General features: G+C 45.7%; 1 protein-coding gene across 3 annotated transcripts in view; it reads left to right on the top strand.

Moving 5' to 3' along the window:
- TUFT1 (tuftelin 1) overlaps nt 1-18,208 on the top strand; it is a 42,702-nt gene extending 24,494 nt beyond the window's left edge. For 2 of the 3 annotated variants that reach the window (XM_024205884.2, XM_026656321.1), the window contains 12 exons: nt 3,710-3,784; nt 4,325-4,429; nt 5,207-5,293; nt 8,170-8,259; nt 8,649-8,720; nt 9,516-9,629; nt 12,525-12,653; nt 13,283-13,377; nt 14,099-14,204; nt 15,018-15,101; nt 16,372-16,472; nt 17,014-18,208. In XM_024205884.2, coding sequence (XP_024061652.1) covers nt 3,710-3,784; nt 4,325-4,429; nt 5,207-5,293; nt 8,170-8,259; nt 8,649-8,720; nt 9,516-9,629; nt 12,525-12,653; nt 13,283-13,377; nt 14,099-14,204; nt 15,018-15,101; nt 16,372-16,472; nt 17,014-17,077 — 1,122 coding nt within the window. In that variant the 3' untranslated portion in view covers nt 17,078-18,208. The remainder of the gene's footprint in view (nt 1-3,709; nt 3,785-4,324; nt 4,430-5,206; nt 5,294-8,169; nt 8,260-8,648; nt 8,721-9,515; nt 9,630-12,524; nt 12,654-13,282; nt 13,378-14,098; nt 14,205-15,017; nt 15,102-16,371; nt 16,473-17,013) is intronic. The other variant, XM_029912460.1, reaches the window with a different exon arrangement.
- Nucleotides 18,209-22,635: the final 4,427 nt, after the last annotated feature.

Raw genomic sequence — 22,635 nt, 5'->3', positions numbered from 1 at the left:
GTTTAGCTGATTAGAAAATTTCTGGAAACCCCAAAATTCTGGACTGAGTTTCAGGTGGCCATGACAATGACTAAGACTGGTGAATGCAGCTCTGTCGATAACGAATTGCCCATGGACTGCAAGTCGTAGGAATAGTCACTCCTGCTCCTTTTTTGCAGCAAATTTATATAGCATTGAAGCAGTTTTCGTGGTGTGCAGACAATAGCAGGCGTACATTGTAGCACATATGCATAGTTCGTAGCATTAGCAAGTCTGTTTTTTTAACACTTGCCCGCTGCAGAGCTAGGCTGTTAAAAGATTGTTTAAGGAATCCCAACTTCTAGGCATGCAGTATAGATGACGTTTTACACTTAGGCCTGGTCTACACTAACCCCCCAAGTCGAAGTAAGGTACGCAACTTCAGCTACGTGAATAACGTAGCTGAAGTCGACATACCTTACTTCGAACTTACCGCGGTTCAGACGCGGTCCACACGCGGCAGGCAGGCTCCCCCGTCGACTCCGCGGTACTCCTCTCGTTGAGCTGGAGTACCGCAGTCGACGACGAGCACTTCCTGGTTCGATTTATCGCGTCCAGACCAGACGCGATAAATCGAACCCGGAAGTTCGATTTCCAGCCGCCGAACTAGCGGCTAAGTATAGACCAGCCCCAAGTATGAGACACCTTAAAACCCATCCGGTGCCTTTCACTCTGTTGTTTCTATGGACAAGAATCTTGCACTTGTAAACAAGGCTCCAAATGAGACAGAGAAAGGAGTATGTTGTTTTTCTTACAGGGATCTGAATGGGATAACCTGTTTCTGCCATGCTGAACTGTATAAACGTATTAAATGAGACATACTGTTGCATATGAATTAAAGATGAACCTATTTTACTGATGAGTGTAATGGTTTATAAACTTTATATCAAAGAACTCCTTGCTCTGTCGAATATGTCAAGTGATTGCATATGAATTAAAAATACAGATCAACTGTAATAAGTAGAAATCAATGTATTAAGGGGGAGACTTTCAAAATCATCTGAAGATTGAGGAGCACAAGTCCCAATGAAAGTCATAACCCCTGAATACTTAGACATATGTCTTATTGCAAGTGGGTTTAGCTGCACTTTTTGAAGCCTGCCTATTCTGTAGGTAGCTAATTGCAGAGTATTGTAGATTCAAATGCTAGTTCATGTGATATACTAAACCATTAAATTAGTCAGCATGAAGGTTATAGATTGTCCAGTATTCCGATATATTTCTCTGTTATAAGAAAATGATTCTGGATGAGGTTGTCTTATTGTGACCTTGACTGGATCGCTGTTAGTCCAATTGCTTTGCAGTGCAACTGCCTAATTTGCTTCACACATACATTATGCATGAGGAAGCATCTGGAGAAATATTCCATAAAACTGATATTTCTACAAAATTGCTTTCACCATTGTAAAACTCTGACCGCCATTGACCTTAAATCATATTAAAACTTGAACTGTTTTGAAAGCACACCTCTGTATTAGAGTTAACTGCCAGCATTTTTATGTCCTGTAGTTGAATTGGCTTCTCAAATAATTACTTAATCATGTTTATGTAAACATCTGCTGGAATATAAATTCCAAACAAATACATGTGTTGACATTACTAAATATTTGATGCAGCGGTAAAGAACCCATAGCTTAAGGTTGTATCAGAGAATTGGGTTTAACAGGAGAAAAGAATGGAAATATGTCAACACCAGGAAAAAACAAAACTTACAAAACAGCATAGTTAAAATTTGTGCGAGGAACACACTCAGATATTTTGGAAATAGAGATGGCTTTTGAAATTGGACCCTACTGAATGGCTTATTTCAGAACCCTTTGTAAAGAATATACATGGAAACTCTATACTGCACTTCAGGTGTAAATTACAGTATATCTGTAGTTACAGAGCTTTGTATAACTTCCTGTTTTGGAATTTGAGTAAAGATTTTATTTCACAACTGACTTGTACTGTGCCAATCTGAGAGCATCTCATTAACCATATCCTAGCTTTTGATATCCAACAACTTATGTGTCTATGTGGCAGCGGGTTTGTCAAATTCCAACAGCCCTATTTACATACATATCAGTATTGGGTTTCTGACCTGGAGCCATGAAATTATAGCAGGCTGGAAGGGACCTCGAGAGGTCATCTAGCCCAGTCCCCTGCGCAGGGCCAAGAATACCGAGACCATCTGACATGTGTTTTCAGGAGAGGTGTTAAAAGTTCTGTTTTTAAGAAAAGAAAACCATACCCTAAAAGAGTGAATTCTACTTTTAACTTATTTCCCTGTGTGTATGTCTTTAAGGCTGCATGATAGCCTATGAAGGCTTGGGTGTTTGTGGAAGGAGAATAGTAAGTGGTAAGAGTTGCTAAGTTTTATACTGGGATAGGCAGAGAAACAGAAGTGTTGCTGTTGACTTGACTTGTTTGTTTCCTAGTGCATGAGGAAAATATTGAAGGAGAGTTGAGCAACCTTAACTGTGCAAATTGATGTATTAAGTGCCCATCTGTTGTTCTGGATTTTTGAAACGATTGATCTCCCTGTCTAACCCCAGTTGTCAGATCTAATCGATAACAACCCACTCCCCATCAGCAATCAACAAGGGGCTGTTTGTGTACTGATCTCCCAGCCACCTCTCCCTAAACTCCAGAGAAAAAAGAGGCTTTGCAGCATACCCAGTTTGTTATGAGTAGACCCACCTGCTGGATCCCACATGCTTCTACGCCCCCTGGGTCTGGGTAGTGTCATCTGGTCACTGTCCTGAGCTCTGGGTCTCTTGGGCGCACTCCCATGAGCAAATCATGCACCTACACCCCTTTCCTGGGTTGTGGGGATCCTGACAAAGCAAGATGTTCTCAGTTTGGCACAGACATTCTCCCAGCCTCTCAGAGGCCTTCAGAGAGTGCCTCAGCTGCAACCAGCGCCTTTTTAAACTGAGTGCTCTGACTAGACTGATCACAGCTATGGGATAGAAGAGAGGTCTCTCCAGTGGCCAGGTCCCAAACCTGCTTCATAGATTAAAGCCAATCCCTTTATGTACCACTTGGAAATAATAGCTCGCGGAGCCCTGGGGGTGTACGCTGTTGGCATGAAGTATAGCTTCAATGGACAAATGCGTTCTGCACTATCTTCAATTTCTGCGTGTTCTCAACTTCCATGCAGAGTGCAGTGAAGTTAGCTAGCCTCAAAGAATAAAGGAAGGGATAAATGTGTCACTATGTCTTTCCCGTTGGAGGGAAGGTGCTAATGCAGAACAGTTACTTCCATACTTTCAGTAGCAGCCTTGAATCTATGGCAACCCCTAAATGATCAGCCAGTATCACATATGGTCAGGGGCAGTCTTTCTGGCCTGGGGGCTAATATCATTACCAGGTCCTCTGACTGCTTTCTCACCCCACCAATGCTTCCTCAGGTCTATTTGGGGCTTGGGTGAGGTGCTTTCCAATCTCCTTTTCACTTCGGCTTCTCCTTTTTAATCCTAACTATTTTACTATATCAACTGTAGTCAAAATCAGAGAGCTAAATAGACAGGGCTTGCCCTTGTGTCTATGCAGACAATCATTTGATTTTTGGAAAAAATGTAAATGGGCATTTGAGATTTGTATTTAACTGTGTCAAATGTTTGATGTGGATACAAAAAACATTTTAAAACCTAACCGTGGAGCAACATAAACCATTTTTAATTAAAATCTGGCATCTTTCTTACAGGACAGTGTGAAAGTGCTACGGCTGACGTTGCAGAATGACCTTCCAGGCAAGGGACGTGATCAGGTGAAACAAAAGGTGTGTGTTCCAGGCATGAACATACTGCTGTATGTAGGAATCACTGTTACTTTCGTGTGCCATGTTTTGAATTTTACCAGCGAACTCCACGCTAAGGGCTGCTAAAAAACAGTGATTTTAAAATAAGTAAAAATTTATTCTGTTCTGGCTTGTATGTAAAAGCTATTGTTCACAATAACTTTTTGGAGGGGAAAGAACTTTGTAAGGGATCATAGTCAAACTATGCTATGCTTGATATGCTAGAGAGAACTCCATTTCCTGAGCTGCATAAGCATTTGCTCATTGCAAATCGCTTAAAGGAGCATCCTTTAATTACTGTAGCTCCTAAGGGCTTCTGTCATGTAGAAGGGCCCCATTGTGCAGGGGCTGTATAAACCCAGGACTAAAACTGTGCCTGTCCCACAGGGTCCAGACTGCATTTTACACAGCATTTCTCTAATAAAGTGCTTGATGCTGATCAGACTAGAAAGCTGCTGTGCTAGGTCCAGACAAGCTATGCAAACAAATTATCTAAATGTCTTACTACATTGTCTCTTGCAGCCTGTTGGAAGGGCCTTTGCTATGGTGGCCAACAGATCAAGTAATGGCCATTCACTGGCTTCAGAATGCATCAAATCCAGTGACGGTCACGAGGAGATCATCAAGGTTAGTGTTAACCATGGTTCCCAGCTGATCTGAATAATTAATTTGCCCAGTTAATTTAGAGGTACCCAATATGCATTGAGACTAAATTAATCTTGTTTAATTTTAGACGTAAACTAAAAATTTAGATTTTGGCTGTGCAAACAAGAAATCTCAGCAAGCATGGTTCGTGGTATCCTGACTTGGGTAGGAGAGCCTGTGGCAATGCTTGCAGAGTGGGTTTTCTTTCAGGAGAAACCTTTTTGAAATGTGGAAACCTTGCATTGTTTCAGTAAATTAACTTCAGCAGAGTTGCTGAGTAACTTTCCCAGGCTTAATGGAATGAACTTGATTAAACTGGAACTCTTAAAACTCAAAACAAAAATGGCATCTGAGGAATGTTTAGTCTCCACACCCTGGGAATCCTAAGGGAGAGCTTAGAGAAATAAACAAATGCGTTAAAATCATCCAAATGTAAAAACTGGGAAGTGAATAAAAGTTAGAGAGAGGAGGAAAAACTGATGACCATAACCATCCTTAACAACTTCTACTGAAAAGGTCACGCCAGAGGCCGAAGTTTTCAAAGCCAATTAAATTTAATGAGAATTGGGTGTCCAAATCCCAGCTACAATGTCCCGATGAAGGAAGGAATAGAGGTAGAAAAAGAGCCTGGAAGATCTTAGAGGGCTTTGAGAGCTCATTTACTCATTGTACCTGACTCTGTGACTGTAACTAACTATTCTGGTTTCAATCTTCTGTAATTGAACAGCTGTTTCATTGGGGTGTTTCTTTCTGACTCAGGTTTACTTAAAAGCAAGGGCTGAGGACAAGGTGAAGCATGAACAGAATGTCTGTCAGCTGAAAAGCGAAGTTCGTTACATTCAAGAGGTAGCTTTTGGTTTCAGAATTAACGTACAATATGTTGCTGACTTAACCCAACCAAAGTCTGAATTCTCACAGCTGCCTGTTGGAGGCTTATCTCAAAGCTTTGGTGCCCTCAACTTCCAGTGGCAATGTTTGAAGAATCTGTGTCATGGCAGAGGTGTTCTCTTCGCATACAGGAATCTGCCCATCTCTCTCCCTGCCCCCCCCCCCCCATGCCCGAGTAGAAACCCATGTAGCTGTTTTTCCGAAGACTAAGGCCATGTCTACACTAGCACTTACGTCAGCAAAACTCTTGTCACCCAGGGGTGTGGAAAAAAACCACACTCCTGACCGACATAAGTTTTGCCAGCATAAGAGCTCGTGTGCACAGGGCTCTGTTGGTGGGAGACGCTCTCCTGCCAACATAGCTACCGCCGCTCGTTGAGTTGGTTTTATTATGTTGACAGAGAGAGCTCTCTGCTGTCGGCATAACGTGCCTACACAGGCGCTCTTACAGCGGCACAGCTGTATCAGTACAGCTGCGCGCCGTAAGTTTGTAAGTGTAGACGTGGCCTGACACTGCCACAGTGCAGAGCATTTTGCAGTGCTGCATTGGGTAAAGTGCAAGTCAGCTGTGTGAGAACTGCATGACTTTTGGCTAGGCTCTCCCCAGCCACACCCGGGCATGGCACCAGAGCTGCCTCTTAGAAGGCAGTTTTGTAGGCAAGGCTCCACCTGCCTAAGGAAATGTGAAGTCTGACACTTCAAGGGTTAACGTTTCCCTGTCCAGTTGGCAGCAGTGATGGGACTGGACCTTTGTGGGGTTGGGGGTGGGAGATAGCTGGTTGCGATTTAAACCATTTCCATATTTTGCAATAGTAGGGTCTAGGCTGGTCTGTCTCAGGCTTGGCTTTTAAATAAACTTAAATGTCTCCATAATTTTCTATTGTGGGGGCTTCTTGCACCTTCCTCTGTGGGAGATGGGATACTGGGTTAGATAGCCCAACATCTGAGTGAATAGGATAGTTCCTATGCCTCCATTCTATATTAGCCTTGTGAATCTTGGCCTCCAGCTTCCGAGACAAAATGCATTTCCCCTAAAGAAAATAAAAATAGTTCATTCTGTCTCTTCACTGCTGTAATTGCACCACAGACTTGTTCGGACTACTTGAAAACGAATTGAAAAGCACAAAGGCTTTAGCAGTCTCTTCTGTTAGAGCAGTGGGCCCAAATTGTGGGGTGCGCCGCACTAGGAGGGAATGGAGGGATGTCCATGAGGCATGGCAGAACCCAGGCCAGCCCCCATGGAGGTGCAGGGAGGAAGTGCCACCCCTAGCCCCGCTCCTCTCCCAGCTCCACCCTGGCCGCAGCTCCGGCTCCATCCACGGCCATGCCCCCGCTCTCAGCTATGGCTCCCCTCTTGGCTCGTGTGTGGACATATTCCATTACTAGTAAGGTAATTTACTGTTAGAGCCACTGAAATTTATCTCTAAGCCACCAAGATGCTTTAATCTTTGTATGCATGTGCTAAGTCTCTGGGATTTCAATTTTATTAACCACTCATCACTTATTACAATGAGTTCTCATTGGGTGTGTATTGGTCAGGGTGTCCCTCACTTCCAGTTGGATGTATACTTGGTATAAGTGACAGATTTCAAGTAACAGTCTTGTTAATGGTGTGACTTTGGCCTTATTCAACACGCATGTTGTAGTGCTTTAACTCTTATCTGTATGGGAAGGGGAATCAGCTATCCCAATAGAATGAGGAGGGAAGTCAGGGTACTTGCCTAAGATATGGGAGCCCCTGCATTTAATTCCCTGCTCTTTCATAGACTTCCTGTGTGACCTTAAAGTCATTTTGCCAATCTGTGCCTCAGTTCCCCCATCTGTTAAATGGGGCTGATAATGCTGCCCTACCCCATAGGGGAGTTGAAGATAAATACATTAAAAGACTAAAGCGCTTTGAGATCTGCTGGAGAAATAAGCATAGAACTGTGCTGCCCAAGGGGTTGTACTGGTATAACTATATCAATAAATAAATGCACCTTAACAGACATCATTATTATACCCATAAAAAACTGTGTAGAAGAGGCCTTTTACCGAATTACCTCAAAACGGTTGAAGCAGCTCTTGTGCTTTATAAGCACCTTGGATCAGTGACTGGTGTCACTGAGATAGAACACGCCACGTAGCATAGTCATACCTGCTATATGATCTTGGCTTTTCTGTGTCTCCGATTTCTCCTCTAAAGTGAGTCAATACATACCTCACGGGGGGGGGGGGGGGGGGTTGAGCGCTTTAAAGCTAGAAAAGTGCTTGATGATCCTTGTATGAAAGGTGCTTATAGATGCAGAAAGTACATGCTGAAATATCAGCATTTCAGCCTTGGTGTCACTATTGCTGGAGGAGTGACCCTGTAAAAATTACCAGATTCATTTTCTCTAGTGACTAATTCTGTATCACAGGTGCAAGTCAAGACTGTACTTGTCAGTAAACTCCCATTTGGCTGAAGCCACATGGGATCAGATGCGTGGAATAACAAGGATCTGTTAGTCACTTCTATTTGTTGTAGTTTTCAATGTGCTCTTGCAGAGAAAATTAAACAATGAAAAATCAGCATACATATTGGGACATAGTCTGTCCTTTATGCTTTAGCAAAGATGGTAAGACACTTGTTGTCAGTGCTGCTTGCTGGTGAATATCTAGTAAAATCAGGGACTTTTGTGGCACGTTGGTACAAGACAAAGACCTCTGCTTACTTGTCTGGCCTCAAACACTGGCATGTAATGTCTTTACACCCTGTTTTTGGGACCTACTACATGTGCATTTGATGTATATTGAAAAGAATAATTGACACTGTTGTTCATACAGACGAAGCTAAATTGACTTGCATTTACCAGGCTAGAAGTTCTTTGAAGAAGCTGCGGGACGATATAAGTAGTAAACTTGAGAGCAGACAAGGAGCTAAGACTAATCTGCAATGTGCAAAGGTAACAGGAACATTTCTTCAGTCAACTTGCAGTGGCACTTCCTTTCCTGAGGAAAGAGATGCCATGTTTGGATAAAAATAACAGCAAAATGTGGCCTAGAAATAAAATCCCCTTGGGTGATTAAAAGCCTGTTCGGAGACCTTCTTTGGAGGAAGAACTGAGAAATATGCAGAAGCAAACGAGAAAGATTCAGCAAGCTAAATGCATGGGCTGTTCTAGTGCACTTTTTTTCTTTGTAAACCTATTAAAAAATATATATTCCTCCTTTTTTTTTAAAGCTGTTACAGCAATACAAAGATATAAAGCTGATGGAAGTGTTCTGTCTGTAACATCTAAGCCTTGTTTTATGAGGGAGGATCACAGTTCTTGATGTTTTTTTTTTTAAATAGGTAATGTTCGAAAAACAGAATGGAATCTGCAAGCCATCAGGGTATTGCCATAGGAACTCCTTGGAGGATCAGGTATGGAACCAAAAAAGGGGAACTATATTTTGAGCAGTTAGATTTGGTTTCTTTTAAAATCTTCAACTTCAAACCTATAACTGCTCTAAGATCTACCTTGCATTCCAAAGCTCACAGGTACTGTTCTGGCTGTATCTGGGTTTGGTTAGACGTCAGGTCTGATTTTCACGTGCATTTAAACCAGCTGCTCTAGTAATGAGCTCACCTTCTTAAATCTCTGCAAGCACAAGGCTCCTTTTCACAGGAACCTTTTGGATGCGAGGATAATTAAGGAGTCCATCTTATCTGAAGTTAGTGCAGTTTGCAGAAAATTGAGCAATATACAGCTATCTCATCCTGTCTCTACAGTAATGGCATTCCCCATACTGCAGAGTGGCACAATACAATGCTGCAGCCCTTTTGCCAATAGTTTAAAAGCCATAACTGAGGGGGGCAGGATTCAGTAATCAGTGTTTAAGTTGTCATGACTTGGTTCACTTGATGGTTTTGGGATACCTAAGGGTGACTCATGACAGCATCCTAGAGACACCATGGGAGGGGCTGAAAGGAGACCTAAGAAAGTCACATGATTTTTTTTTTTAATTGTATGGGCCCCAAGACACCCGACTCAGTGTGGAATTTGAGAACTTGTTCTCTTACTTGCCTAAATCAAACTTTACCACAACTTCTGCAGCCTTTTTTTGTAGTGAATATTGTAACCTATTGGTCAAAAGTATTGGCTCTCCTACATGCAGAAAAAAGTGTCCTGATAGTGTTCAACTTGAGACAAATAAAGCTTTCATGCTGTGTTTGCAGGAGGATGATTATTCAGGAGAAGACATAGAAAAAATTCGTGAGACCGCAAAGAGATTTTTCACGAAACTGCAGGAGGCTGAGAAGCGGCATCAGTCAGACAAGACCGCTTTTGAGGTGAATACAGAGCAATGTTTAACTGCTGAAAGAGCTTGATCTTTGTCTGAATGAGGGGCTAGCTTCAAGTGCATGCTACTAAGTAGCTCTCTGAAACTGACCAGCCCCCTCCTTCTGGAGCTGATACAAGCTGTGTTGGAAAGTAGGATGTGAGGGTGTGATATGTGATTAAAGGTTATAAATCATGAATCCTTCAACCAACCATCAATTCCCATTTTTTCCCCAGACAATCCGAGCTACACTGCCCTTTTCCTGTTAGCAACACCCAAACTTGTTTTGGGTTTGTACAGCACCTAGCACAATGAGGCCATGATCCATGACTGGGGCTCCTGGCTGAAAGCACAATACAAAGAATACACAATAGTTGAAACCAGTTTGGGGTTGTGCTGGCCTGCGTGGTTGGGACACACTTCTGAAGACCTGCTGTTCAGGCAGTTTTGAAACCCAGAGAGTAAATAGACTTGACTGGCTTTTAATGACTGAGTAAAACACAATTCTGGCTAGTTCACATCAGCCAGCACAGCCAGCCTCTTCCCCATGCGAGGTCGAAAGCTCAAGTTGAGCACAGGGTTGCCATTAAAGTCTTAACTAAATATGCACAATCTGTAAACTGTAAATAAATACATTGCATTGAAATTTTCACAAACTGGTCTTGAGTTATACAATGACTGTTTCCAGGTAATGTTAATTAAACCTAAGGTAAAATCATAATGACTTTAGTGGGTGATGGCAAAGTGCTTGCTAAGACAAGTGGCATTTTGGCCATTTTCCTTAGTCTCCTCCAATTTCTGTTTATCCTGTTAATTATGTATAGGACATCCTAGTGCTCATGACCAGCATATGAGCATCTTGCATACGGCAGTGAATTACCTGGATAGCTCAGGTGGTGAAGCATCAGCTTCTTAATGTGAGGGGCCAGGTTTCAAGTCCTTGTTCAGGTGGTAGGATGCTTGTGTTATGCAAGAGGTCAGACTAGATGATCACACTAATCCCTTCTGGCCTTAGAACAAACTGTGAATGAGGGAAGTATCATCTCCATTTTATAGATGGGGGGGGGGGGGGGAGTGAAATACAGAGATGAAGTGCCTGGAACAGAGTCACATAGGGAGTCTGAAGCAGAGCCAAGCATTGAACCCTGCCAGATCTGCTGAATTGTCCAGTGCCTTCTCCACAACACAATCCTTCCTCTTACAGAGAGATTTTTAGCTTGTTGCATCAAGATCACAAGATGTCTTGGTGGTGAAGGGATGTGGCACAAACTGGGCAGCTGGGACCCAGCCATGTTTTCACATCAAGTAACTTATTAAATGGAAACATGTGGGCGGGTTTCTGAGGTGACAGCTGAATTCATTCTCACTCAGCTGTGACTGTATTTACACGCTGCTTTAGGGATAGAAGCAGGTTTTGCAGTGAAAGTAACTTAAAATGACAGCTCCTGTGTGCTAGGGGGTGCGGACGCAGTACAATCTCTTGGTTTGCTCCTTTACCCAGCACTGGGGATTAATGGTCCCCTTTTGTTTAGGGGAAAAACAGTGGCTTTGTCATGTTGGCATATGCGTATATGGAGACTTCATTAAATGTAATGAGCTCTTGGGGCTGAGGGAAGTCCCTGTTTGGGGATGCTTCAGGTTTTAGTTTCATTGTGCCAATGGTTCCAGGCTCCATTTCTTTTCATGGAGCTTGAGTGAATTGTTGTCTAAGAGAAATCCCTTTAGCCCTAAAATGGCTGGGAAAGGAAATCCTATTACCCCGCATTTGTGCTCCTAGAGGGAGGCCCCGCAGAGGTCTGCTTGTTCCCTTCCTCTCCAAACCAGGGATGTGTGTTTGGATGATTAAGAGCTAAAGGAACTAACTGGCGGGGAAGCACAGGTAGAGAACCTAGGTCGATCTAAATTTTAAGTGCAGACTAGGGCTCTGCTGCTGCCTGGAGAGAGTTTGGGGTGGTGGGAGCTGCAGAAATGTGTTGGGTTTGTGGCACTCCTGACACATACCCCAGGGATTGGAAATCTGTGCATGATTCCTGAGATCTGCTATACTAGTTATCTGACAAATAATTTTCCTGTTTAAATGGACATTATGTACGTAGATGCTAATCAGTTGGTTTGGCAGCTGAGTCCACTTCAGCTATACCTTCTGGACAAGCCTGGGAGGTTGGTGGGTGTGGAGAAGGGAGAGTCCTTCTCTACAGAACAACAGAAGCATCTGATGATCAGCCCACAAGTCTGGGAGCCAGGAGCTCCTGACTCCTAGTGCCAGTTCTGTGGCTGACTCCTGGGCTAGGGGATGTCATGCAAGCTGAGGTCTGGTCTACACTGGGATCTTACATTGGCATAACTACGACTTTGAGGGTGTGGAAAATTGACACCCTTGAGTGATGTAGTTAAGCCAACCAATGTAGACAGCGCTAGGGTTGACAGAAGAACTCTACCGTTGCCCTAGCTGCCACCTCTCCGGGAGGTGGATTGTCTGTGCTGACCAAAGAACCGCTCTGGTCGGTGTAGGTGGTGTCTACACAGAAGCCCTACTGCAGCACAGCTGTGATGTTGTAATGGTTCAGGTGTAGACATACTCTGAGTGTTCATCTGAAACGAGATGGAAAACTTCCATAACTCGCATGCCTGAATGATGAGTTTTCTGGCATTTGTGATGCACTTTTGTCGTCTTTGCCATAGGATTTATGCATCAGTTAGTCTGAAGTGCTTTGAAGACAAAGCTTTGTAGAGGCTCCTTCTCTCCAGCACTTTGGGCCGTTTGGCTTCCTTCAGCAAAATACACCTGCCAAGACTAAAAATCCCATCCCATCTTTAAAATGCAGTCACTGAGAGGGGCCTTCTCATTGTCTTCATTGACTGTGTGAGGATCAGAAACATCTTTCTTTTGTGTCCTGTGTTGCAGATGACAACCTCCCAGTACCAGAAAGAAATAGAGCAAACCAGTGCAGCTCTGAAGAAGGCTGAGGAGGGCATGGCCGAGAAGGAAGTGAAGCTGGAGGAAGTGCAGAGGCTCATGTCAGGGATGGAGAAGGTACTGCTTAGAGATCAACATGGGGCCTGCTTGATGGCCTAGTGGCTGGGCCGCTCTGTCAGGTGCTCGCTGAGAAGGGTGACGGGTTTAGTGACCTTGCAACATGTAAGGTGCTGGACGCTGATCAGCTCCAGAGCAACACTGCTGTGGCACAAGTGCCTCCTCTGCAGCAGGAAGTGGGCCCGCTGTCTGCCAGGTAGCCATTTGTTGATGGCTTCTGGGTAACAAGTTCCAGGGGATGAGTGTCCATGTAATAATAACCACCTGCACAGCTGGCACCTGTATTGGCATCCTCAGCAGAGGGGCTAAGGTGTGAACAAGCCATGGAGACTGAGCTCCCCTGTTGGGGCTCCGTCTAGGGCAGGGGTGAAGCACAGTGGTAGAGCGCAGCCTGGGGGAGATTTGCACTGCTGCTGCCCCGTCCTATAGGGAAATGGAGAATTTTCTTCTCCTTTCACAAGCATTAAATTTCCATGAGATACCGGCTGCAGGATCAGCATCTCTGCTGACAACCAAGGCTAACTTCTAGGACTGCCCAGCGCTACAGATCCACATAGCCCGATGCTTTGCCTCTGCCCTGAAATAGAGGCCAGAGCAGCTGTTGTAACTTGTCCTCCGATCTGTTGCAGGAACATCAGAGTTTGCTGCTGAAGATGAAAGAAGGTGAAGCAGAGCTGGAGAAACTGAGAAACCTGCAAAATGACAAGCTCGCCGAACAGGATAGGTGAGGCTCAGCCTTGGGCAGGGATGCCAAGACTCCTTCTAGGCAGTCGCCAATTCCGGAGTGAGCCTAGGAGGCTGTCAGCTCGCTGGGGCATGACTTTGCATTCTTGTGAAGGGCGGGTGTAGCTGCTTGCCGAATATCAGGGTTTTCTCAAGATGACTAATCCACCTGTTCCTACTGCAGCCTGCAGTGCCCCAAAAACCTTCCCTAGAATTTGAGTGCAGTCCTCATGTGGCCTTGTTAGAAAAAGCAAATCTCCCACATCCAAAACCTGACCACGTCACTCCATTCTCACATACCTCCACTAGCTTCCTGTTTGCTCCAGGATCCAAGTGGAAATGGCCTCTGTTTATTAGAACACCTTGCTCCGGGTAAACTGAGACCTTGTCTTTCTCTGCTCAGTTAGTGTTGCTGGCCTCTGTCTCTCCACTCAGTCTTTGCTACCGTTGGCGCATCTGCTGTCTAGATCCATGAGTTGTCATCTGAGAAAACCCCATCTCCCTTACTGTCACTGCCTATTACTGCTTCTTTTCTGCCATGTGGCTGGGGTGCGTGCATGCGTATGGAAAACGCTACCCACAACTGACCGTCCGTGGCAGAGTAAATACAGCTCTGGGGAGGTGGCGAGATGTCTATGGTGAAACGCTCAGTCTCGTATTCCTCTGCTAATTGGGGGAGGCTAAATGGCTCTTTCCGACTCACTCGGAAGTCTCCTTCCTAGGTCGGCCAAACTGGAGAAGGAAGTGGCCACCTTGCGGGAGAAGATACACCATCTCGATGACATGCTGAAGAGTCAGCAGCGCAAAGTCCGGCAGATGATTGAGCAGGTGGGTGTGCCTTGCTGGGGCTAGGAAACCTATTGGTGCTGGCAGGCAGTGTCTTTTTTCCCCCCCTGTGTTTGTACAGTGCTGAGCACCGTGGGGGTCTGGTCCATGATTAGGGGTCCTGGGACTATAGGAATGCAAATAATACAAAAGATGCTGAGTTTGTAGAATCCGTGCTGAGCGGCATACATCTATTTTTAGACCCTCTTTAAGGGAAGGCCATGCTTCCTTTTGGTGTGAGGGGGAAACGGGACCAAGGCAGCACAAGGTTTGCTCAGTCTCTCCTGGCTGAGTTAGCATGAGCTGAATGCCACACGGAGCCTGATAGCTTGGCTCTGAACGTCTGCTGGAGGGAGTTGTTTGAAACTATCACAATGCACTTTCCACCCTGCTGCCCTCCAAAGTGATGACAGTCCCCGAGGGACCCAGGTGTGAAAGGTCTGATCTTCTGAAGGAATGGTCGCAGTGATGGCAATCGGACCATAGTGCCCAGCAAGACTAGTTACTTGGAAATAAAATGAGTTGCTGTCATTTATACCAGCAGGGAATTTGGCCCATTGTCTGCAGTGGGGCCCATCAATGAATCTCTGGCAGTGAAATAGTTAATTCTAGACTGTCCACAAGTTCGGCGACTCTCTTGCCCAGAACTTTGAGTTCCTTTTCCCGCATCCAAAGTTATAGAAAACCTGTAGTGAATGTTCTTTTTTGGTGTTAGCCTCAAAAGGCTCCTCGTTTATTATGCTTTCCAGATACCTTGTCTAGTGTAGGCAGGTCTGAGATTTCTTTAGTCATCTTGATTAACTTTTTCCTTTACAGCTTCAGAATTCCAAAACAGTGATTCATGCGAAGGATGTGATTATTCAGGAGCTCAAAGAGAGAGTTGCCTACTTGGAAGCTGAGGTATGTTTGTTCGTTTCCTTAGATTGGCTGAACTGCCTTTCTAGGAGTTGTTTTCTCAAAGTGCATGTCGGTGGGGGTGATAAAGCCTGCTTTAACTGATCAGAGCTTTCCTGTTTAACTGATAGGAGCTATCCCCTCAAACTTTAAATGTCACGTGTGATTATTTTGCAAGTCACTTTAAAGTTTGGAACAACTAACTGGAATGTAAGGAATGAACTTTGCTTTTTCTTGAAAGCACTGAAGGCCACCCAGTTGGGGTGATAGAGACGCTAGCAAAGCCCTAGCATGCAGTGCGCCCACTGCACAAGCAAGGACCGGTCATGCTTGAGTTGAAGTCTGTAGGTTTGGATGGTTTCCGCTGAGCCACTTTGTTACGCTATATTGTCTCTCTTTTAGTGAAGCTGGGTTACTGCAGCAGACACAACTCAAATCTAGTCCACCGTCTCCCAAAGCGTGTGTCCGTAGCAATGGAGCTTCTCTTGTGGTGGCACGTAGGTGCCAGATAGTAACATTACAAAATGCAAAGCGGCGCTTCCCTGATACTGGAATGCAAATGCATCTCCTTTTTTGGCTAAAATTGAGCATGTGCTGGCAGCTTTTAACCATTCTCGTCCCTTCATGGTGCCTTGGCATTTTGCTAATCAGCAGAGGGGGATGGGGCAGTGAGTGCATGTCTCCCTTTTCCTAAACCCGAAGGCAGAAAACTGAAATGGTGCAACTGCAGCCAGCTGAGTCTTTAATCTAAAATCCAAGTTAAATTCAGATTTAATCCCATATGTTCTTGTAGAACTGCCAAGCTAATGAAACCGTGATTGCGGGGGGAGGGGCACAGGGGCATGAGCTCCATTTTGATCATAAAAGTATCAAAGCGCACTGTAGGCTGCAGGAGGGTGAAATAGATGAAAGCCCCAAGAAATTCATCTGCCCCCGACGCCTCCTTCAGCCCCTAATTAACATACAGTTTGTTCAAAGATGGGTTGACTCAGGTCCTTAGTGCAGGGAGTAAAACTTGTCTATTGTTTATCTAGCATTGTGCAACGTAGCACAGGGGTTCCCAAATTGTGGTGCACATATCTCCAGTGGTACGTGAATTTGATGTTCCACCAGCGCTATTCACAACTATTTTTTAGGAAGGTGGTAAACCGATAACACATGGGAATTGCTGACCTAGCACTCTGTTCGCTGAGTGGTGGCGTAATCGACTCCGTGCCACCGCTCTGGCCTTTCTCTCCAGACTGAACTGAAACTCTTGGTCTGGTCTGTGTTTCAGAATCTGGAGATGCACGATCGTATTGAGCACCTGATCGAGAAGCAAACCAACCCTGGCAGCTATAGCACCAGAGCTCGCTCAAAATCGGAGTCCGTGAGCAGGTAAGCAGGGAGCTGCAGTGACCTGTGGAGGAAGACCGAGGCCAGGTTTTACGGTGTCCAACTTCAACCTGCTTCTTCTGTGTGAGCTAAGCACTGGCCTGGGAGGCAGGAGGTTTGGGTTCTAATCCTGTCACTGCCTCAGTGTTTGCCTTGAACCAAGTCATTTTTTTCACTCTGTGCCTCAATGTTCCCGTTTGTAAAATGGGGAGATAACTTTTTGTGGGAGTGCTTGTGAAGCTTGATTCACTATTAAGCACCAAGACCGCTGATGGAAGGCATTGGCAAGGGGCAAAGCAATTGTATCCCTCTGCCTTGGTTTCCCAGTCTGTAAAGGGGGTACAAGTCTTGTCAACCTCAATGCATGGATATTTGGGAGATGCTCAGAGATTGATGTGGAAGGGGGGCGGCATGTAATAACCCAGATAGATCCAGGGGAGGGTGGGTTGAACCCAGATTGATAGACATGCATCATAATTTGAGTCATAGCTCCAATGCATCTGGTTGATCCGTGCTTCAGTGTTTTCCTTTCTTTGCTTTGTAGTAAAAGGTTGGCGAAGCCCCTTGGACCCAAGCCCCTCCCTCTCATCAGAGTGCTGGAAACATGAGCTCTCCTGGGCACGGCTTCTGAACTGAAGAAACTCACCATTTGCTACTGTTGACTGAACTTTACTGCCACCCCCTGTGCTTGCTGGACAAATGGTGGGCAATGCCTCCAGAGAACTGTAGTGCTTTAAGGGCCAAGCTGTCCCCTGGGGTGACTGGCAGAGCAGCAAGGTCTACTGAACTGACATTTCCACACTGCTGTCCCCAGGGGCTTCCAGAGTCCAGCAGAAGCAAATTTGTTGAGCATGGTATCTGATGTGTCTGGGGAACATCCAACCCATGTGTGTATATAACAGACAGACCCACTTGCACTCAGCCCCAGAGTTAGGCTGACTCTCCCTGGTACAGTTTTTTACTATTTCTTCCTTTGCTTAAGCCTGAAATTGCTCTATGAGCAACTTACGATACTATACGCCTTCTTTATTCCTCAGTGGAATCCTGCTTTTTTTAATTGCAACTAACCAAGGTGGACTTAAATTTTTAATCTGTTTTTAAAAAAAAGATCAGCACCCAAAATCATCATCTTGAAATCACACAGATTCCCATGTTTCTCCCCCAATCCGCACCAAACCAGCGGACTCCAACTGATGTCCTCTTAAGGTCTGGCTCCTCCCTCCTGTGGTCACCGTGAGTGGCTGTTCTTTGGGATGCATCCAACACAAGGCTTTTCAATAGTCTGTTCCTCAGTAGCAGAGAGATGAATCTTAAGCAGATCTGTGTAGGTATAAAAAGAGGTTGTCCAGTTCCTACTTGTATTTATTTCAGTAAATTATTAGTGTCTTCAGATTAGCTTGGAGACGAGCACAAGTGCTAATGCCATAGTTTTTATGTAGCATATTTAGTGCGTGCGTGTTTTTTCTGATTTCAGTGGAAGATACCAACCGGTTTTTCTTCTGGGCTTGAAAGTTATTATATAACTTGTATGTGATTTGAAAAGAAGCAGCCTTCTCTTTTTTTCTACATCTCTGGCAGAGGAAAGATGTCACATGTATCTCTATAAACTAGCAAAGAGAGAGGCAGAACCAGTCCTGTAAAAGGTACCTATTGAATAACCTCTTTAGTGCAGAAAACCATATGCCTTACATAGCTGTCCAAATAATCTGTAGTGGATTGAATAAATTATGTAAATAGTGCATACGTGCTAGGACGTAAGTGGAATTTGTTGTGTTTTTATACATTAATTATGGGAATTTGGCGTTAGGCTGGATGTAAACATTTGATGTGGGTCACTGATCAGCATCCAGTGGGAACAGTTTTCAGACACTACTAATACCAGCATCCTGGAAGTGAACGGCTCCATGCCCCTGAGCTGTTCCGTCCTGTGCTGCAGCCTCCGCTGCTGCATGTTTAAAGGTTTTAGACCAATAGCCATGGACTGCATGGTTAGCCTACACCCAATTCTTCCCCCCAACCAACTCTTCAGATTTCCAAGGGTTCTCATCCCTGGGAGCACCGATAGTGCAATGAAGGAAAGTACGTATAGGTATCGAAGGGCCCAGCACAGTATGGCACATCCCAGGCGGATATAGTGCTCAGCTGTAAAGGAAGAAGGGAAGCCTGTCAGGTTCTTACACCCTTATTGGCTTGAATGTTGACAGCTGGTGGGGATGGAGGCAGACAGGCTTGCTGTATTGGCCTAGAACAGCGAGTAGGAAAATGGAATCTCGGTCTTGCACAATTAGTACAAGTCACAGGCTGAAGCAGATGTTGATTCCAAATAATAATCCTGCTGTAGTAGGAAGAGAGCCTGAGATATAAGCCCTTGTATTAGAGGCCTGGTATGAGGCAGGACCTGCTTACATAACTTGGCAAGAACAGGGCTAATATTGCAGAAATACACATTCCTAAGGAGTGCTAGTCACAGCACTCATGCAAACCCATTCCAATATCAAGTAGCACCAGAACATCCCGCTATTAAGGATGGTACAAAAACATTTCTCAAGGATAACAGGAACACACTGACCCCTCCTAAAAGATAAGGTCAGGATGACAGTATGTGATAGAGATGTTTTAATTGAACCAATATGTACAAGGATGAGTTACTGCCCTCTAATTGGGCTAGTTATCAATGTCCGAGGGGCAGTACTAACTTGTTTGTATTAGGGTATAAAGATGTATCTCAGAGGGAGTATCTTTTTCTGGCTTAGGGAGGAACAGAAAGTCCCACTGTTTGCTGAGCTGGTCCGTTGTTACGGGCATAACGTATTAGTGGTCCGATAGAGTCTGCGGGATACTAGTACTGTGCTTCGTCGATAATAAACCTGGCTGGGTGCCTTCATCCCTTAACAGATCTTGTGGTCATTGGGCGGTTCGCTCGAGGTCTGCCATGCCAGCTGTCTGCGCAGGGCTGGGGCAGCACACGCAGCCAAACATCTATCAACATCTAACCACACCTGTATCTGGATGGGGTGACGTTGGCTTTCTGCACAGATTCTGATGATCAGATTTCCTGATCAAATCTTCTGAAATAAAAGTGAGTTTTCTTCTTCAAAAGACAGATAACGAATACTGAATATCAGGAATGTCACTGAATGTCAGGCTTGTTTTAGGGAGGGCCCTTATGAGCCAACCTATACTGGTCTCTAACAATGATACAATTCTTTGATTTCTAGATATTGGCTTAAAAATCCTCTAGAAAGGATCTGATTCTCTAGGGTAACTTTTAGAGCATCCTGTTGATTTCATCCCTGTTGGTCTATATGGTTTCTATGTAAGGGTTTGCTCCGTTGTAATAGTCCAAGTTCTTACTCATTTCAGCAGATCAGGGACACCTGCACCTTTCATTTTATTTTTGCTTGGGCAATATGTACTGTTAACTGAAACTACCTTGAAGATGCACTCACCGGTGCAGCTATTGATACCCTTCTGCTGTTGCTTGTGGAATAAAACTGCTGCAGTGAGCCTAAGTACAAAACCACGGAAAGTTTGATACACCACCTACGGTACCTAGAATGTCTCTAATCTTCTAGCTGCTGAGGGCAGTGGAGCATTTCATTTTGAGGGGTTGGGGAAACACAACTTCATGGACTCTTATTGTGATAAACTCCTGCGTGGTTTATCAGGATGATGGTGTTTTGAATTCTTAATCCCTGTATTAAGTGAGATCATGATTGTCTGACAGAATCCGGTAGCCTGTCGCTTTCCTCGGAACTGCTGTGATTTCTAGAGCTGTCTGGACATGCCTCAGGCTAGGGAGACTAAATGCCGTAGGGGAGGGTTGTTCGCTGAGGCTCAGCAGACCTATGGATTTAACTTGCAGCTCTTGACAGCTTCCCCATGGGAGCTTGGGCCGAGTCACGGGGCCTCTTGACACCTCTGTTTCCCAGCTGTAAAATTATACTTCCTACCCCACGGGTGTGGTGAGGAGAGAGGCATCCCTGTTTGTGAGGTGCTCCGAGGCAATGGCAGTGGGGTGCTACATATACTGTGCTTTGCCAAACTCAGGGGTTCTCAACCTTGTAACCCCCTGCTGTTTTTAGCACGCCAGCTTGAGCAGAGCTAACGCCTGTCTGTCCACCTATGCTGGGAGTCACGCACTCAACTGCTGTGTTAGATGTAGTCTCTAGGAGGAGCTAACCCTACTGCTGTGCTTCTGAAGTGTTTTCCGGGGCTACTGTTCCCACCTCCCCACTCCCTGAGAGGCCAGGCAGCTCAGCAGATTCTCCTAAAGGGAGCTGTGGTCACCAAGGGATCTAATTATCTGCGGTTCTTTCTCGGATTATTTAACCTGAGGCAGCAGGAGTCACTAACATGCAACTGGCGATAGTGGCGGGGGGTGGTTCACATTGATGTGGCTCTCGCAAACGCTGACATCTTCATGGTGAAGGAGATTTTGTTGGCCATCTTCTAAGCCTTCTCTCTGTATCTCACCTGCCTGCTTGAAGGCTACCAGTCCACACTAAAGCTGCTGCATAAACTACATCTAGGGATCCGTTCATCCCACCACCCACATGCTGCTAGTACTGGGGTGGAGTGTGGCACCTTGACTTAGGGAAGGAGGTGAGGGGTGATACCATCTGCATCAGAAGGTGCTTGGAGAATTAAACCACAAAGACTGGGCTGTGGTTGAGATTTTGGGCCTAATTCCCCAGCTCCTTTGCACTGTCCAGAGCTCTCTAAGAACCCTCAGTTTTAGGTCTTTAAAACAAAACAAAACAAAAAAATTCCCTGACCTTAACCCCTCATTCACCTCCCTTTTGGTGGCTCTGAGAAGCTGCTACTAGGGCGTAACTAACCTTAAACCATAGAGGGGTGAATACGGCACACACCTGCCTGAGCCTGCTAGGGTGTCCTTGAGCAGCTAGGAGGGATGCTACTTGCTTTAGGTGTGCCCAGAGCTGGTATCTGGGGAGGCTGAGAGGCTGTGCTCTTGGAGTAGGTTGCTGCTAGAGCTGGGCCTTGCCATGTGGGGGTCTATCACACAGCCTCCCTGTCTGTCCTGCCTCAACGTCACCATTTCCAGCTTTATCCAAGTGTCTCCATGCTGCTCCACTCAGACCGCCTTCCTTTACCTTCTGCTGGGGTTTGCCATGTGCCTAAGGCCCTGGGCAGGACTGCTGGGTTTCAATCGCTGGTGCTGCCACAGCTTCAGCTTGTGATCTTGGTGCAAATTGTGTTTCTCTGCCCCAGCTTTCCTCCTCTACAAGAGGGAGGAGGTGGACTCGCGATGGGGCCTTTTTGCTGCCAGCTCAATTCACTCGGGCCCCAGGTGCAAAGGCCCAGGGCTGAGGAGCAGGATGGCGCTTGCAGGAATTGGGGCCTCCTTTCCAAGAGTTTTGCTCTCAGTGAGGCTGATGGACTGTGCTATGCTGCCCACTCTGGCTCACCATCCTGTTGGCCCTGGTTTCGCAGATGGCCGGAGGCTGATCCCTGTAGCCCACTGGGGTGACGTGGAGTTATGGGGAGATGATTCCCACGGACGTTAGCTCCATAGCAGCTGCTATGACACAACGAGGCAGCTGGTGTGAGTGAGTCCGAGGCCAGAGGGTAAGTGAAGGAATTGCAGGAGATCTGTGTAGCAGGCTGTTTCCCCACCATCTCTCACCCCCTGGAGCTCTCCATTCCCTCTCCATCGCCCTGCTTGCCTCCTGATGCCATGCTTTCCTTCCAGGAGCCTGTCTACACTAGGGTGAAAATGCAGGATGGCTCCTGGCAGCTCTGTGTGTGTGTGTGTGTGGGGGGGGGGGGGGGGGGGACGGGCAGGCTTTGCAGATGGTTTTTGAGGGGCAGGGAGGGAGAGGGTTAAATCATGCCTCAGGACGGGATTGTAAATTGTGTTGTCCGCCTTTCCGAGTTTCCCTCTTGCTTCCTACTCCTGCCTCGCCAGACTCATGGGACCTAGCCACCCTCATCTCTGGCAACCTCCCCTTTGAGTCCAGACTGTTCCTTGTCTTCCCCTACATTTACTTCCACCTCCTCCTTACCCTGCCGCTGGCTGCCTTGTCGTCCCTTCTGTCGGTGCAAGAGCCTTCTCCTTGGAGTTTGCAGCTAACGAGCAGACAGCTCCCTGTAGGATTACAGAGCCCTGAGCATTCTGGAGCTGGGCCCCAGCCTCCTACCA

This window comes from Terrapene carolina, unplaced genomic scaffold, assembly GCF_002925995.2.
Source record: "Terrapene carolina triunguis isolate 2854851 unplaced genomic scaffold, T_m_triunguis-2.0 Scaffold227, whole genome shotgun sequence".
Taxonomy (NCBI): domain Eukaryota; kingdom Metazoa; phylum Chordata; order Testudines; family Emydidae; genus Terrapene; species Terrapene triunguis.
This window is presented reverse-complemented; position numbering and strand designations above follow the sequence as displayed.